The sequence below is a fragment of the Mycteria americana genome, chromosome 2 (genome assembly GCF_035582795.1).
Source record: "Mycteria americana isolate JAX WOST 10 ecotype Jacksonville Zoo and Gardens chromosome 2, USCA_MyAme_1.0, whole genome shotgun sequence".
Lineage (NCBI taxonomy): Eukaryota > Metazoa > Chordata > Aves > Ciconiiformes > Ciconiidae > Mycteria > Mycteria americana.
Window position 1 is genome coordinate 157,315,546 of NC_134366.1, and position 17,742 is coordinate 157,333,287.

Here is a 17,742-nt window from a genome sequence, read left to right on the forward strand (position 1 = left end):
TCTACTAGAACTGCTGCTTTGGTGAGTTTAGGTGATACCATGTGGTTTCTGGATTCCAGTAATGAACCAGATTGTAGTATGATTTTGAGACATAGTGGACCACTTGGCTCTTGACATGCAGATAATGTAGAATTAAAGGAATTCAGTGAATCTCAGAAACAGCTAGTCTCAGTGCCTCCAGAGTTACCCAGTTTAGTGGCTATTGGTTATAGAAACTTAAATGAAGTTTTAAATTGCAGTCATAGTATTGCAGAAGTTGCCTTAATCTTGAAAGGACTCACACAGTTGCATAACAAACTCTGTATTCCCGCACATTTTCTCTGTGTAGTGTGTTTGCTTGAATAATGTAGCCACAGTGCTTGGAGGACAAAACTGTTATGTTTGCAGAACTGTTGCAAACATAATTAATTTCAGCTATCTTCCTGAGCAAAACAAGAAACGGCGAGTAGATTGTGCTAACCAACACCAATCAAGAAACCGAAACTTGAAATTCCATATGCCACAGTGAAAATTAACCACTCTGCTACTAGAAAATTGAACAGTTCACACACAAACAATTTATGAGTCGAACAGCTCAGGGACTACAGTAAAAAACAAAGAAACAAACAAACACCCCCCCCCCCCAAAAAAAAAAAAAAAAAACAAACAAAAACCCCCAAACAAACCCAACCCAACAAAACAAAAAACCCAATCTAATATGAATAGTTCATTCTGTATTACAATGAAGTCAGTATAATTCTTGAAAAGCGCAAGCTGGATACTAGCTTAACCATTAACAGAATTGTTGAGCAAGTTCAATGTAAGTTTTATTTACTTTTATATGTTAAAACATATAATGCATAAACCGAAAAAGGAAGAGCTTAACTTCAGATTCTAGGTTGCATATGAAAGTTTGGCCACTGTGAAACAGGATTTTTTTTGCTTTTCAGAATTAACCTATTTGCTCTAGAGCCCCCCAAAAAACATTAGTGCATGATCCTCACAATATAATTTTTACAGTGATTCCTTGCTTCTCTTTCCAATGTATTTAACAACACAGTCTTCAGTGATTTCAACGTGGACCTGAATGGGTCTTTTCAGTTTATATAGAGCATCAAATTCACAAAAGAATACTAGACTTTTTTTCCCCCAGTTATCCTATGAATAGCATTTCAGATCAGGATTTGTCATCCACTTTCCATGCCTGCAAGCAAAAGGGGTAGTTAAAATACAGTTTTAATAGTGTAGTAAAATAATTAAGATCCTCCCCTCCACTTCAGTGTCATTAAAAAAAAAACAGTGGGTTTTTTTTAATACCAGAAAATACTGTATGCACTGGTACTACCTGTTAATATGTACATCCTGTACATTTCTGCAGAAAGGTAGGAAAATTAATGTGCAAAGTAAGCTGTCTACAACCTTGAGGAACACTAAATTTTTCTTTCTTTTTTTTTTTTTAAGTAAAAAAGAGGTTTTACTGTGCTTTTCACTGGGTTGACAAGTATAGGACTTTTTTTTTTTTTTTGTAAATCGCTTCTTCAAATGAAACAGAAAATTTATTTTAGTAAATGGATAATTTTACACATTATGCTCACTGGTTATTCGTGAAAGTAATCTAAGTCTTGCTACTTCATGTAAAATTCACAGGAAGATTCAGAAAAAATAACATGATTTTAAGACCCACAAAAATACCAAATTTGAATTATTAATTTGGTTATTTTCTCATCTTCACAACTGAAATGAGTTTAAAGCTCATCTTCCAAAGAAGAAACATGGTTAAAAAAAGCAATTGTCCATTTTTATTTTGTTTACATTGCACTGAAAATTTACATCATACTTTTACAAATCCTTTTTCATAAAAATATACTTCTTTACAAAAGTGTATGCATTAATATAAGAGGAGTAGCCAGCTGCAGAAGAAACATTTTAAACGATCTCAAATGTATTAACCTTAACATTAATGAATGAATCATAGTTATTGCAGTCATTTGAATAAACAAGAATAAATAACGAACAATGGTATAAAATATAAAACAGCATCCTTTTAGTAGAATACAGTTTGACAGAGTTGTATGAATATTCAAAACAATATGTTGTAAAATGGTTTATAAGAAATTCATCAAACATTATAGAAATCCAAGCAGCAATCCTGGGTACAATGATTTTTGGTAGGCACTCTCTATTACGGTAATAAAAAGTTTAGATTTTCACAGGATTATTAATGTCTGAAAGGGACAATAACAGATAATTCACACTGGCTAACACACAGCATTTGTGAGTCATGCTATGAATGGAAGACAATGACCTACATCAAAAAAATTACTGAGTTTCCACTGAATAATTGTGATATGAAATAACTGTAAAATTAAAAATTACATTTCCTTAGAAGTGATTCTGGAATGTCTAAAACTTGTATCTGAGGATTGTGGAATCTGAATTGTCCCTAAAATGAATGGATTGTCCCTAATAAAATCATGGCTTTATATATATATATGTATATATATATATTTAATATTTTTGTTTTCGTTGCACTATGGTAATATATTCAATTTTAAATCATTAGCTGTAAGGATTTGTTTCCATAAAGTATGGAATATATAGATAAAATAGATGTGAAAACACAGTATTTCCAAATTATAACTTTCTCTTGCCTTGTAAGTCTGATTCAAAGTTCATTGAAGTCTCTTAGAATCCATCAACTTCAATGGGATTTTGCCATGCTTTGTGCATGCATTTTGACAAAATGCTTAAGGAATAAACTGATGTGATATGCTCTAGGTTTAACTAGCATGGATTGAAAAATGGACTCTTAAATTTTTTATATATGGATTTGTTTACTAATGTTACTGTAAACTGCACTTTTTAATTGGAAATATCATTAAATTATGTTTTCATATTTTAAAAATATATAAGATGGTCACTCTTTTGAATGTTCTTCAACAGTAAGAAACATAGCCACATGACAAAGCTCAATTCATATTAGCTTCTTGATTGCAAAATGTATCTAGTTGTATGATTGACAAAAAAAATGTAGAAACATTACCATTTGTGGGTATTGTTAATTGAAACAGAGGAAAGCAGCTTGACTTGGAACATGAAAAGGAAGCAAAATGTGAAGCAGGGAAGGAAATTCATTAAATAAGAACCTGACATTTTAATTTTTCTTCTGTGACATGAAAAGAGTAAGTTGTACTTGCTGATTTCTAAATACTACATCCTGGACTTAAAACATTAACTGTTCTGAAAAAAATAAAATACTAAATGGGCTGAATAAATGAAAAATGGTACAAACTCATGAGAAAGATGTAGCATATGACTGTTAAAGAGAAGTCAGTGATCTATTGTCTCCTGTAAGTATAGCTCTTATTTTCTACCTATATCTTTTTTTTAACCCAGTCCCTCTATTATAGTTTTTATAAAGCACAGAAATACTGATAGTGGATGCTCCTCCAATATATGCAAATATGTTTTATGTTTTAGAATAACCTCCTTTTTTAAAAAAGCAAATAAACTGTGAGTAGCACTCATGGAGTGCAGCAAATTTTTTTAAAACTCTCCGTGGTATACACGAAGAAGAATTCTGATCCAGTTTGTGAAAAACAAATCAAAACAAAATAACCACAACCCATTCTTGTCTATCATCCTCAGGAAAAGGTGACCCAGTATATCCTGAAAAGTGTGCTTCATTTTTTTTTTTAATTTTTTTTTTTAATCAGTGAACTGTGTGTGCACTTTGTTGTGTGTCAGTTTCCAGACTTTGAAGACATATCATTACCACATTATACCATTGTGCAAACAGTGTTCAAGTTGGGGTCAAATCGTACTGCTTTCCCTTCCACAGACTTTGCATTTGTGTCATACATGGGGTTTTCAAAAGCAGCTTGTCCATTATTATTTTCATGTACAGAGCATCCTGTATACTGTGTTTTAGGTGCAGTCCTGTAGAAGAAAGACAGAGTATTTGTAACTGCAGTTTTCCTCACTGACTTGATGTGGTTTAAGAATCTGAACAGAATTTAGCTCCCAATTTCAATTATGGGAGCTAAATATAACATCTCTCTTTTTTTTTTACAGTATCTGTGCTAAGAATTAGTACTCTCTTTATCAAAGTTTAAGGGATTTATGATTCATTTAAAATGGCGTTCACTTAAAAACTTAGTTAACAACCTGAGAAGAGGTAGGTATTTCCACTTGGATGATCAGATGATAAATAGTTAAGAGTACAACAAAATCTTGTAAAGATGCAATAATTCCTCAGCCAGATGACTGAGATTTTCGCTTTGGAGACTCAAAAAGTTTATCAAGAATGAATTCATAGCCGAAACATTTTCTTTTTCAGTAAGTAATTCAAAATATCGAAGATCAATCACTTGAAAATATTTCATCTATATTGTTATGTAAAATTTATACTGTATTGTAAATCATGAATATAAAAAGTGAAGACAAGTGCTTATAGCATACAGTTAATAGCAGATGTATAAAAAAATTACGTGAACATTTTTTAGTACTCTGAAGCAGTTCAAAAACAAGTGGTATCATTTAAAAATGATGGTATGTATTTTAAATTGATGTTATCCTGCAGAGTTTTTTACAATGATTATTGTCAGACTACCAGATGTAAATCACCATTTTGACAGCTAGTAGGCAATGAATTGTCTTGTCATTAAAGTGATTAAATTTTCTTTAGTCATCTAATGCTTTAAAGCTATAGGAAAAGATTACTTGACACTAAATCCAAAGAACTAATACTGGTCCCAATAACATGAACAAAACTGTTGAACTTAGGCTAATGAAATTGAGAAGGCTGGTGGCTGTGTAACATAGGTTCATATGAACTAATAATTTCAGATGCAGAAACAGTTCTATAATGAAACCTCTCAATGACATAATACTTGCATATACTTGCAAGTCAATAAAGAGAGCAGGCATTAAAATAAATTACTCAAGATATGACGCATAATTCTGTCTCATGTAAAAAAAAAAATACAGACAATCTACTGTAAGTACACACAGTCTATTAATTATATTATTCCCCATATGCCAATAATTTATAGCATCCATTTTGTTATCATAAAGAGAGAAATTTGTAACATTTTAAATAGGTAGAAATGAAATTATAGCAAGGTACAATAAATTGATCTCTCAGACGTTATGCCAGACCTTAATGGAAGTAGAAAGAACAGTCTACATGCATATTTTGCAAACATTTTGTGGTTTTACAGAAAACTTTTTTGACACTAATAAAGATTGAAGGCAATAAAACCACCAAGTCATACAGGAATTCTATATACGTACTTTTGTTTACGTATTGTAAACAAAATTGTTTACTTACCTTTGTTTATAAAGATAAAAGCCAAAACCAGCAAATATAAGAGCAAAGAAAGGCACAAGGATAGCAATGGCCACTGAACTACTATTTGTACCATGTGGTTGATTAGAAGAATTTGAACCCTCAGACATGTTGAGACCTAAAAAGAATGATAAGAAAAAAAAAGTAATATAATTGTTAGCCCCAGCACATACTACTCCATAAACTTCAAAATTCAATAACACTTTGCGATTGGGTCATCATAATATGTTTAGCTGTATACATACAGCTGTATGCTGAGACCACCTGGAAAGTAACTGCAGTGTGGTATACCATATTCTGATTAAGTGGATGCAAAATGTCGGGAGAAAAATACATATACTCTGGTACAGTAAATATTTTACTGAATAATTCTGTATGGTATTCAAGTTTTGGATGTTATTAATACACATTAAGGTACTGTGTTACAGAAAGTCAAATTTATAATAACCCATATGTTAGATTGATTATATTACTGATTATATTGTTATATTTCAGAAAGAACAAATCCTGCATGTATAAAAAACAAATATGAATTCAAGGAAAGGTTAAATCACATGAAGAGGCAAACTGAGTGAATCATGAAGTGAAGGAGGTAGGAACAATTGTGAAGAGCTAAAGCCAGATCTTGATGACAAAATAAGAATATGATATGCTGCATGGTTGAGGAACACGTTATCTAGATTATCTCTATAGACAAGATATACACCTTTTTAAGGTGAGGAAAGGAATACCAATGCAGCTTCAAAGTTAATTTTTAAGCTTTGAACTGGACCTTTTAAGAATTGCATAGGTCATAATATTTCCTGACTTTCTTGATCTTCAAGGCAAAATAAAGAAATTAAAAAAACCACCCAAACAAAAAACCAAAAAGAAACAAACAGACAATCAATATACAAAAATACAGAAAAATAAATTAAATATTGTGAGGAAAATTGTATGGGAGCAGCAATCAAAATATTTTGTTTCAGAGAAACCATTTTTGTGCTTGTGTGCATGAAATAATGAAGTGGTAAACATGCTAAACAAAATTTGTTCAAGGGTTGTAAATCTCTCCGTAACCATATTATTGGCTATATTAACTACAATTAATTCTTGTCTAGAATATAAACCGGAGTGAACTGTTCTGTTCCTAGAAGATATGAACCAAGAAAAAGTACCTTCAATGTATTAAAGAAAAGAATCTCACAACTACCAAAAAAAAAAAAAAAAAAAAGAAAAATCCCTCTGAAAATCAAACGAAGAAATATAATTTTCATAAGAAACTATCAAACCAATTTGCCAAGGAAGTCTTGCATTTTAATTTTTGTTAGATGACTTTCAAATATTTTGGAAAAGTTAATAAAGGGAAATAACTCTTTTCATAGTCATGTAAAGTAAATATTTCTTGATGAAGATATTTCTAAAAATTCTTTTTAAGGAATTTGCATATGCAAATACAGTGAAAATCAAGATCAGAAACAGTCCAGTTTACTGTGACTTAGAATTCTGAAAAAATAAAAATTTGCCTTTACCTCATACATTCATTAATAAATCCTTCCAGCACATTCAAGAATTAAAGAATTTCCCAGCCTTACTGAAAAGGTAAGGGTGCACAATACTTTGCAGCTGAAAGAACCTACTTTTGCCTCCACATAGGAATTTTATCTGAAGATAAGCACTCTATCTAAGAAGCCACTACATCAGTGAAAAATAATTCCTCTTCTAAGACATTCTCAATAGTATTTTACCATTCAAGAATTCAGTATTAACTAAATTCAAATTCTTATTGAAGGATAAATATCACAGTTCTGTAAGGTAGTATCAGAAAAGTAAATTGAATTCTTTTTCTTAAAAAGCACAGCAGAATGTTACCAAAGCTCTGTTACCAGAGCCGTCTTCTCTAAGAAAGGATAAATAAAGACTATTAGTTTGGTGTAGAACTGAATCTATAGAACCAAAAAGTCAGTTATTAGGAAATAAATGCTTATCAAGTAGGTAAGATTTTGTTCTTCTTAAGAGTAGCATAAAGATTTACTTGCAAATATTTAGCAGTTTCACTCTTCTAGCAAATATTTAGGTGGAATGTTTTTTCAGCACCATGAGCAAGAGATCAGTTTAGGAGAGCATCCTATAACATGGACTTTCTAAATAGTTATTAAGATGTGAAACTAAATGCATTTTACACATATTCATAGAAAAACATTGCTTAAAACATAAAAAATGTACAGCTGTACTAAGCTGCATCTTAACTCCCTATAACTTCTGACAAAACAGTCTTTGTAAGTACTACTTAAATTAAATTTTAAAGATATTAATATCTCAATATTCTACAAAATGTTAATACTGATAATATACTTCAGATGCCCGTATACTACTGGACATAATAAAACAGAACATGGAACAATGAACTGGCAAAAACTTAGAATTTGCTGAATACCTAATCTTTGAAGTCCAAATTGTCCATAATCTTTACCCTGGATGAATCCTTGAAAAACATATGTTGCCCCATCAGGTTCAGCAGAAACCTGTAAACAAAAAGTACTCTGAATTAAATGGGGAAAAGTTTGGTACAAGTATCTATTTGGAAGAGAGATAACCTAATATGCTTGACTGGTAGCTGTTATTTCCCATTAAAAACATCCTATTTTCTCTAGGAAATCTATAAAGTTCAAAAGAAAAGACAGAACTGTTAAAGGCACAACTTAGACATGGTGGCTTATGGCCACATGTACTACCCTATAATACCTTTAACTGTATTATTTTTTTAAATCAACAAAACTTAATGTTTCTGGCAATTCAAGATGTCAGTATTTCTAAGTATCTTACTTCATAATTATCTTATTTGTTTAGGAAGCAGATGGCAAAAGTTATATTGTAAATAATCCTAAGAATGCAAGTATTGATGTTTTAACAATTACTTTAAAAGTAAATAAAAAAGACCTTGCATTCAATTGACAGTTAGTTCCTTTGTTCTTACTCAGTGCTTATCCCAATAATTACTTAATTATACATCTGTAGACCAGAAGAATATTGAATGAGGCTTTGGTACAAGAGCAAAACACGCTAATATAAACTAAAAGACTTGTGGAAGGGAGGAAAGGGTTGTGATCCTATTAATATCTCCCTTATTAGGGTAAGTACATTCTAAACTAACATATTGTATTCAAATTTACAGGTACTTGCTTCCCCGGATAGTTATTAGGTTTAAATTCAGTGGTCCCAAGGCAGGTTCCTTCAAGATTTTCCCTTAAGCTTCCCTTTCTCAAGGCAACAGTATGTCTTCAGCAATGACCTGAAGCTATGTTTTCACTGAAGAAAGGGTGCATTTCTCAGGTCAATTTCTTACTTTGGGGTAAAGCAGCCTGTTTGATCTATTCCAAGATTAAAAAAAAATAAAATGGTCAAATAAGAACAGTATGTAAATAGCATATGGAATGTAGGGACTGTACTGTGTATTTTTGTACCTTTAGAAGTCTGAAAGTAAATTTCTTGCTTTTACCATATTTTTTTCACCTCAGGAGCATGCTCATGAGGCCTAAGGTTTGTACAAACCAAGGGAGTTAAGCCCTTTTACCAATATATTTATTGTTTAAGCAGTTTAGGGTTTTTTTTGCTTTGGTTTTGGTTTTGCACCTTTTTAAAATTATTATTGAAGCAGTGCCACAAGTTATACAAATATAAATTTATGTATACACTTCAATGTATACCTCTTCTCTTCTTTTGGCATGTGCACCCATATTGGTGTCCTAGTAGTGCTTTACCAGTAGGTAAAACATAAGAAAACAGATTCCTTGAAAAATGAGATGGTGTAATAGGGATGTAAGAGTGTTCATCATCATTCAAATTATTTTAGGACCTTTCTTTATGGAAAAATCTACTTTCTTCTCTGGCAAATTAAGCGTCTCAGGCCCCCAACACACTCAGCTTTTTCCAGCCTTAGCATTGTCTTGGGCAATGTTTGTTTTTCCTGTCTATTGTCTGAAGGGATTTAAAAAAAACCACATCCCAGCCACCTGAGCTGTTGCTGCTTCTTCTTACCCCTCTCCTTCACCTCTCCTCCTCTCAGTTATGTGCTGTCTTCTTCCCCCTTTTAAAGAATAAGCTCAGCCCCAGCATCCTCAAAGGGCTTAATGCTTAATTAGAGCAATCTATTTTGTTTTCCCCTTACATGTAACAGTTCAGCTTTTTCATGGTATTTCTAAAAGTATCACCAAAAAGTAAACCATGACTGCTAGCCTAATGATAAAAATTTCTATTATATTAATATTATATATTATAATATTATTATAAATTGATATTATATTATCATGATAACATTTCTCAATATATTGTTATAAAATTCAAAGAGAAGTAAGAGAACTGCTTCTGTGTTAACATGCGTTATAACTGTGCCTACACAGTATGACTATTCCCATATTTTCCCTCAGACTGGTCTCCTATATCTTACAATAAAATTTTCATTTCATTTAATGAATCAGCATTGTTAACAAGAATCAGCATTGCTAACAAGATTCCATTTGATATGTCTCAGGATTTTTTGGGTGTAGAACACCAGCATGATTTCAAACATAAAAAATCTTTCTCTCTCTTTTGTATCAGAAATATACTCACAAAACCATCCATAGCCCATTTTTCTTCTTTCAGCTTGCTCACAGATGTATGGGAGGGTGCTTTAATGAGATATATGTGGAGCATTAGCCGAGCTTCCTGGCTTTTATACACTCCTGTAGAATATAGTTTTAAAAATTTATATTTGTGTTGAGTAGAGAAATAATTTCATCTTTAAAAATAAGCATTTTATCTCTTGCCTTAAAAAGGGAAAGCAGAAAGAACAGATAGAATTGTTACCAACATTTTATTTTAGCAAGACGCATTCTTTTGTGAAATTATTTCAATTATCATAGAATTTCAATAGAAACTGTTTTTAGCTTAGCCTGTAGAAAGGACAGGCTATTACTTAACAGTTATGGTAACAACAGACAGAACAAACATTGACAGTAATCTGGTCTGAGGTGGAAAATACTGTTCTGAATCAGGCAGAGCGTATTTGAACCTCGCATCCCCACTTTCAATATTTGTAATTTAGTCATCAGGTAAAGCAGATGAAAATAGGAACATCCACATCTAAATGCTTTTCCAGAAGCTGGTGTTAAATTAAAAATTTCTAAATTTGAAAATATCTCAAAAAATGGAATTGTTCTTCAGCAGTCAATATTACGACACAGTTTCTTCCAGACAATGACAAGACTTGTATATAACCATATTCACTTTGTAGGCATAATTAATTGACTCATTTTCATTCCTGCAGAAGAAATATTTAGAACCTAAATAACCTTATTTGTTAATGTGGAGAATGAAGATAAAATAGTGCGATATGCTTAATGATTTAATCTTCCATTACAGAGACAATGGTGAATAGTGAAAATACAGTCAAGATTTTTTTACCCCCACATTTTTAACCATTGTCATCAATTAATGGTTTAAGACTTCAGATTTTAAATAGAAGACCTCCCTAGTATGATCATTTCCTTTCTGGCAGAGCTGAAATTACTGTTGATTTCATATGAAGTCTTCTATTTGTAGAATCACACAAGGTTATATTGCACTCTACATAAACAAAAGCTAATGATAGCTAAAACTTTAACAGAAACAAAACTAAAATGAAAAACAAGAAAAAGCAAAAGAAACCCCAAGCAATTATATTTCCACCTCCAGAAAATGCCACCAAACTGAAATTAAAATTCACCGATTTCTTGACTCAATACATCACAGAACAGAATTCATACTGTAAATTAATTAGACTTAAACACTGGCTTTCATCCCTCCAATTTTTTTTTTATTTATACTGACTTCCAAATGTGGATGACTTCAGACTAGATTTAGTTAGTATATGTCAGCTACATATGAACTAAACTACATCTCTTTGTATTAACTGAAAACTCCAGTAGCATAGCAGTACCCTTAATTTTAGTCATTTCCCATTTTTATATTCATCCAAATTCTCTGATGTGAACCAGAAGTGAAGACAGCACTGAGATGTAGGAGAAGGTACTGGCTCTCTGTATTGGGTTTGAGTGGCAAGGCTTTGGTAGTGAGAGGCTGCAGGGGTGGCTTCTGTGACAAAATGCCAGAAGATTCCACCATGTATGACAGAAGCAATGTCAGCTGGCGCTGACTGAGGCTCAGCCAATCAGTGGAGGTGGTAGCACCTCTGTGATAACATATTTAAGAAGGGGGAAAAAACCTGCACAACTGCAGCGAGGAGTGAGAATATGTGAAAGAAACAAGTCTGCAGACACCAAGGTCAGTGAAGAAGGAGGGGGAGGAGGTGCTCCAGGTGCCAGAGCAGAGATTCCCCTGCAGCCCCTGGTGCAGACCATGGTGAGGCAGGCTGTCCCCTGCAGCCCATGGAGGTTAACGGTGGAGCAGATATCCACCTGCAGCCCATGGGAGTTAACGGTGGAGCAGATATCCACCTGCAGCCCATGGAGGATCCCATGCTGGAGCAGGTGGATGCCCAAAGGAGGCTGTGACCCCGTGGGAAGCCTGCACTGGAGCAGGCTCCTGGCAGGACCTGTGGACCCGTGGAGAGAGGAGCCCATGCTGGAGCAGGTTTGCTGGCAGGACTTGTGACCCCATGGGGGGCCCACGTTGGAGCAGTCTGTTCCTGATGGACTGCACCCCATGGAAAGGACACATGGAAAGGACCCATGCTGGAGCAGATCGTAAAGAACTGCAGACCATGGGAAGGAGCCACATTGTAGAAGTTCGTGGAGGACTGTCTCCCATGTGTGGGACCCCATGCTGGAGCAGGGGAAGAAAGTGAAGGACTATCTCCCACGGGTGGGACCCCATGCTGGAGCAGGGGAAGGAGCAGCAGAGATGTGTGATGAACTAACCACAATCTCCATTCCTCGTCCCCCTGTGCCACTTGGAGGGGAGGAGGTAGAGAAATCGGGAGTGAAGTTGAGTCTGGGAAGAGGGGAGAGGTGGGAGGAAGGTGTTTTAAGATTTGGTTTTATTTCTCATTAACCTACTCTCATTTGATTGGCAATAAATTAAATTAATTTCCCCAAGCCAAGTCTGTTTTGCCCACAACGGTAATTGGTGAGTGATCTGTCCCTGTCCTTATCTCAACCCACAAGACTTTTGTTATATTTTTCTTCCCCTGTCCAGTTGAGGAGGGGGAGTGATAGAGCAGCTTGGTGGGCACCTGGCATCCAGCCAAGGTCAACCAACCACACTATCAGTGAAAAAAATATAACTAAGGCTGCACAAAACCACTAGCTAACATAGTAGCGGAAGGAAGGAAATACCTAGGTACTTAGTGCTCTTTGCATCTTAAGGTAGAGAGGGAAGAAATGCTGGCACAACCAACAGCTTAATATTGGACTGCAGTGCTGCAAAAGAGATGCTCTGGGAGACAGCAGAGTTTTCAGACTAACAGTTAGAGTTTTGTATACATGGTCAGAAGAAAATGGTGGTTGATGTCATTGTGTTAAAATGAACTCCAGAGAAGAAAAAGCATGCTCACATCTGTCTTGCTGTCTGTTAATCTGAGAAAAACGAAAACTTATAAATTGGAAGCAGATCACATGCCCAGATATATTCCAACTAAGAAAAGACATTTAACTTTGTCCTCTCTGTTAGTCTATTCACTCTAGGCTCTCACTACAGACTACAGTGAGATGGGCATCTCAAATGTTCAATTCAGGTTAAGATGCAAACTTCCTAGCTCTCTTCAGAAGCTGCAGTAAGAGACAGGGCAATGAGATTTCTGATTCATGTTTCTCATTTACCTGCTTAAATCCACAGAACAAAAGCCTTCTCTGCATTAAGGGTAGGTGATTGCCCTATAGGAGGTATCATTATATATAAATAATCTCTGAGCTAACAAGCAGACTTACTTTTGTGTTAACACTGCACTGAGCTCAAATGAATGTGCGTTGATAAGACAGGGTTTATTCTCTTGTCTTCAGGACTGCGTTAACATTATCACACAGTGTTCGGTCACTTTAAGAGCTTGAACAGTGTGCATCTAGAAATCATTTGGAACTTGGGAAAAAAAAATCAATCACATCTACCACGGATGTATCTTATAAATGTACATTAGGAAATACTTGCATGAGGCTGAGGGCTGTGGTGTGTGTACATGGGCATGAATATTAGGTACGTACACTCAAACAAGAGCATAGAGAAAAATTATCCCACAGACCAAGGCACCCCTGTTCTCTGCTAATTTACAACGGTGAATTCGCAAGTGTTTCTTGGTGAAGGCCGATGTGCTTCTTCAGAGCTGGCAACTGGTTTCCCAGTCTACAACAGAGTGTTTAATCTGAGCCAAATAAAGAAGTAAAAGCTGTACCTTTCTCTTCTCTTAATCCCTGTAAGAGCATTACTATTTTCACTCATGCTAACCTGATCAAAAGAACATGCCCATTTCTAACCTGTGACAGACATATATACTATAATTACAGCAAGCACAAGTGTCAAAATAAAAAGAAGTAAAAAAAGATGCAGTAAATGATGGAATGCAAAACAGTAAGTGCTGCACAGGGAGATGATTAGTTTTCATTTCAGAAACCTACAAGTTGAGTATAGGAGAAATCAGCTTCCTGGCATCTAAATGTCTTTTTTGATCCATCCCTACTTCCCTGGTCCTAAGATACTCTTTCAATATACAGAATCTCAGTTTTCTATCTGCAAAATAGGGAAAGGGAATAATATTAATTACCTGATGACATGTACAATGCCTGTATGTAGAGTAAAAATGGGCATTTGAAATCACTTTTGTGTCTAATTGAGGGAACCTTTTTATTTGGAGGAGGAAGTTGTTTGGATGGGAAAACACAGCTTTTACTTTTACTAATCCTAAAAATATGAAATACTACATCCGCTGCACCTTATACCCTCATAAATTACATGGCTGAAACTAAACATATCTTTATCATATGATAGAATAAATAAAGATAAGATATCATATCTGATAAAGATATCATATGATAGAATAAATTCACACAGACGGTCAAGAAAACCACAGTTACCAGTCAGAAAATATTTTATGAAACAGTCAGTCCACCTATGGACTCTCAGGTGTGACTCTTCAAAGAACACCTACAAAATACCATCAACAGACAAACCTAGTGACAAAAATTCACCACTGTACTAGATACTAGAAGCTAAGAGCTCAACAGAGACATGGATTCTTTGGCCCATTACATTCTTCCTGTAGACCACACCTCTCAGAAACATATGGGCTGAACTTCCCCCGCCTCTTTTTATCCAACAGGTTAATGTTCTATCACTTCTGTCCTTGCTAACACCTCTGGGATAAAGAGTGATGTTAAACTACTTCAGAAAAAGGGGGCCTTAAGTGATAAACAAGATTAAAACCAACAGTGTCCAGCCTGTACGTTAACTGCAAATTTTAGGCTTCGTCAGTCCTTGCAAAAAGTGTTGTAGATAGAGAGTGAAGTTTCAAGAAACTGAGTTTTGAGTGATAATATTGATTTCAGGTGTTTCTTATACTTATTCACACCCCTGTGCTATAGCCTGCCACTCCTGTGGTGTGCCAGGCCTATTGCCTGTGTGGCTGAGATGTCTCAATCAAGGGATTGACAGTTTGAAAAACAAACAAAAACTATAAACCCAAACATTTTTTATAGTATTTTTGTTTGCTTTCTTGTCAAGCCATAGCTGTAGTTTCTGCTGATGGTTCACAGTATAGAGAACGGTGCATATTGTGCCAACATAACCATGGCAACAGTCCTCTGTGTGGCAGGGACTATGGAATATCATAAACGAAGATTGCAATCAAGGGCTTCTGAAACCACAGCATGAAGTGTAGCTACTTTTTTCAACTATATCAGCTAGTCTAACAAGTGTCATTTCTCCTTGCTCTCCATGTTCATTAAGTGTTTCTGCCTTGCTAGGTCAACACATATCACTCTCATCATATTACTTATTAGGCAATAATAGGCTATTGAAGGGAAATTGTACACTTAAGAATTAAGAAAATCTCAGGAACAGTAATTTAAGTTTATTTATAATATTTAAGAAAGAAGCATGAGAATTAGGATGATTCTTTCACTCCTCATCAACTGTTAATTCCAAATATAACAAAAACCTGGGAAATTAAAAAAGGGGAGAGAAGAAAAAGGTGGAAAAATCCCTACCTTTGAAAAGGAACTGAACTAGAATGAAAATTTTTTGATAAGCTAAGAAAGTTTCCAGAAGATGTTAAAAGTTTAAGTGTTATGCACAAAGTTACAGGGAACCAATGTATATAAAGCAGAAAAAATTAAATGGAAATTAGTTTTTCTTATCCCATACCTGATAGCAGCAATTCCATATTGCTGTTTGTAAGTGTTGCATTTACTCTTCCTGAAGTTGCATTGAAACTGGTGACTGTCAAAGTCATTGGCTGTTTCTTGCTTTTGTAATTGTAAGATCCTTTCCATATATAATTTTGGGCAAATACATCATCAGGAACTATACAGACATCAAACATGTTTCAACACATTTTGCAATATTTAGTACTTATAAAGTCAAGCATTCAACAAAATATATGATAAATATTAGCATTTTTATCCTCTCTGTTTTTAAGTCTATTAGGCATAATGTTCACATATAAAGCATAGAAACCTGGCATGAACATTTCTGAAAGAAATGTATTTGTACTGAAGAACACAACCACAACTGTACCTTCATTTGGTTCTTTCCTCAAATATGGACATGTCCTAAAATTAAACCAACTTCACAAAATCTAGTTTAACAGCTGTAACCAAAAGACCAGATTCCTCTCACTGCAGTCTTTTCTATGCCAGCACAGACAGGCAGGGACATACAGTTAGGATTAAATTTTGCAGTAATTAATATCGATTGAGATACCAAAATTTTATAAGCGTATTTAAATGACATTAAAAGATTATAAGCATCTTCTTTATTACCTAGTCAATTTTTCTAATGAAAAATCTATATAAAAAGTTTTGTCCTGTCTTCAAATGCTTAAAAAAATAATGAGTTTCACCAGGAGAAAAAAAAAATCCCCTGATTTAACATTCAAAAGAGATCATAGACTGCAGGAAAAATAAATATGCTAGATTTATACCTTTAAATTTAATATTTATCATTATCTAACTGTAAAATGATTAATTTAAGTAATGTTATTCCAGCAACAGTATGGTTTAAAAAAAAAAAGTTACCTATCCGGTAGAAACAGATACATGCAAATATTTAAAATCTTAAGATGATATACCATTCAAATAAGTAAATTGAAGATGACTTAAGATGGCTTTACTACACTTTCCAAAGGCAGTGTATCAAACTTAGCCCTATAACAAATAATCACTATTTAAAATCAGCACTTTCGCATTATTTGGAGTCACACTGAACTTAAAGCTCTGGGTTTTTGTGTGCATTGGCATCTCATGTCATATAGACACAGAAGAATAGATGCCCCTTTCTCTCTCCGGATATCCCAAAATTCAAGACTGGGGCACACTAGAATACCCAACAGTCTTCCTTCATAATTTGTTTTATGGGTCACAGAGACAGGTTGTCTTCCCCACAGAGAGTAAAAGAGCTTTCCCAGTTTTTTATTTGTGTATGTATATGTATATATGCATATATTTTTTTTTACAAGTAAACCCACAAAAACAAAACACCTAGATACTGGGCCTGCAAACTGCAAGCAAGGAAACTGCATAGTGCAAACAGTCTGATGCTGTTGATTTGTGATCTGCCTGAAATTTATTTCCCTACTTTCAGGAAAACTGATCTTTATGCACTTTATTTGCAATTAATTGGGATTGTACAAAAAGCTGCTGAATGAAAAAACTGATAATATGACTACCATGCAATACATCGACAAACACAGTTTTGAAGTAGTGTACAGCCTGTTAAAAAAACAAACAAACAAACAAACAAAAAGCCTCACAAAGCCCCCCTATGCTAAGGAATCACTTTTAAATCTTTATTCATTATTGAGAGACATTTAATAGGGTTATAGTCAAAGGCTAATTTTAGTTAAGTTTATTTCAAAAAGTCTCTTCAGTGGACAGAGAAAGGCTTCTCCTGGATCTAGTCAGGACATCCAAAGATAGTCTTCTATAGCAAATTAGTTAAAATTGGAGTTGACTTTAGCCAGAGTTAGAGACACTACCTTCTCTTGGCTAAAATTAGCTTTTTTGAAGGTTAAGTTGAAGGCTAATACTGAAGTATTTAGGTAAAGCAATTTAAATTAGCAGTATGTAAAAGAAATGCAAGACTGAAAAAAACTGTGAAACAACATGTCTTTAAATTATTTCTGGGTGAGTAATATAGTTTCTGAATGGGTAAATTGCATAGCATCTTACACAGAATACAGTAATTTCACTGAAACCAATAAAACTCTCACCACATAACAGTTAGAAAATGTATATGGATATAAATAA

At 34.2% G+C, this 17,742-nt stretch overlaps 1 protein-coding gene across 1 annotated transcript in view; it reads right to left on the reverse strand.

Annotated features, from left to right (window-relative positions):
- Window positions 1-2,575: 2,575 nt before the first annotated feature.
- CSMD3 (CUB and Sushi multiple domains 3) overlaps window positions 2,576-17,742 on the reverse strand; it is a 774,333-nt gene continuing 759,166 nt past the window's right edge. The window contains exons 67-71 of the mRNA XM_075495159.1: window positions 15,641-15,799; window positions 9,920-10,032; window positions 7,746-7,833; window positions 5,312-5,447; window positions 2,576-3,918 (exon numbers count right to left, since the gene is read on the reverse strand). Coding sequence (XP_075351274.1) covers window positions 3,759-3,918; window positions 5,312-5,447; window positions 7,746-7,833; window positions 9,920-10,032; window positions 15,641-15,799 — 656 coding nt within the window. The 3' untranslated portion in view covers window positions 2,576-3,758. The remainder of the gene's footprint in view (window positions 3,919-5,311; window positions 5,448-7,745; window positions 7,834-9,919; window positions 10,033-15,640; window positions 15,800-17,742) is intronic.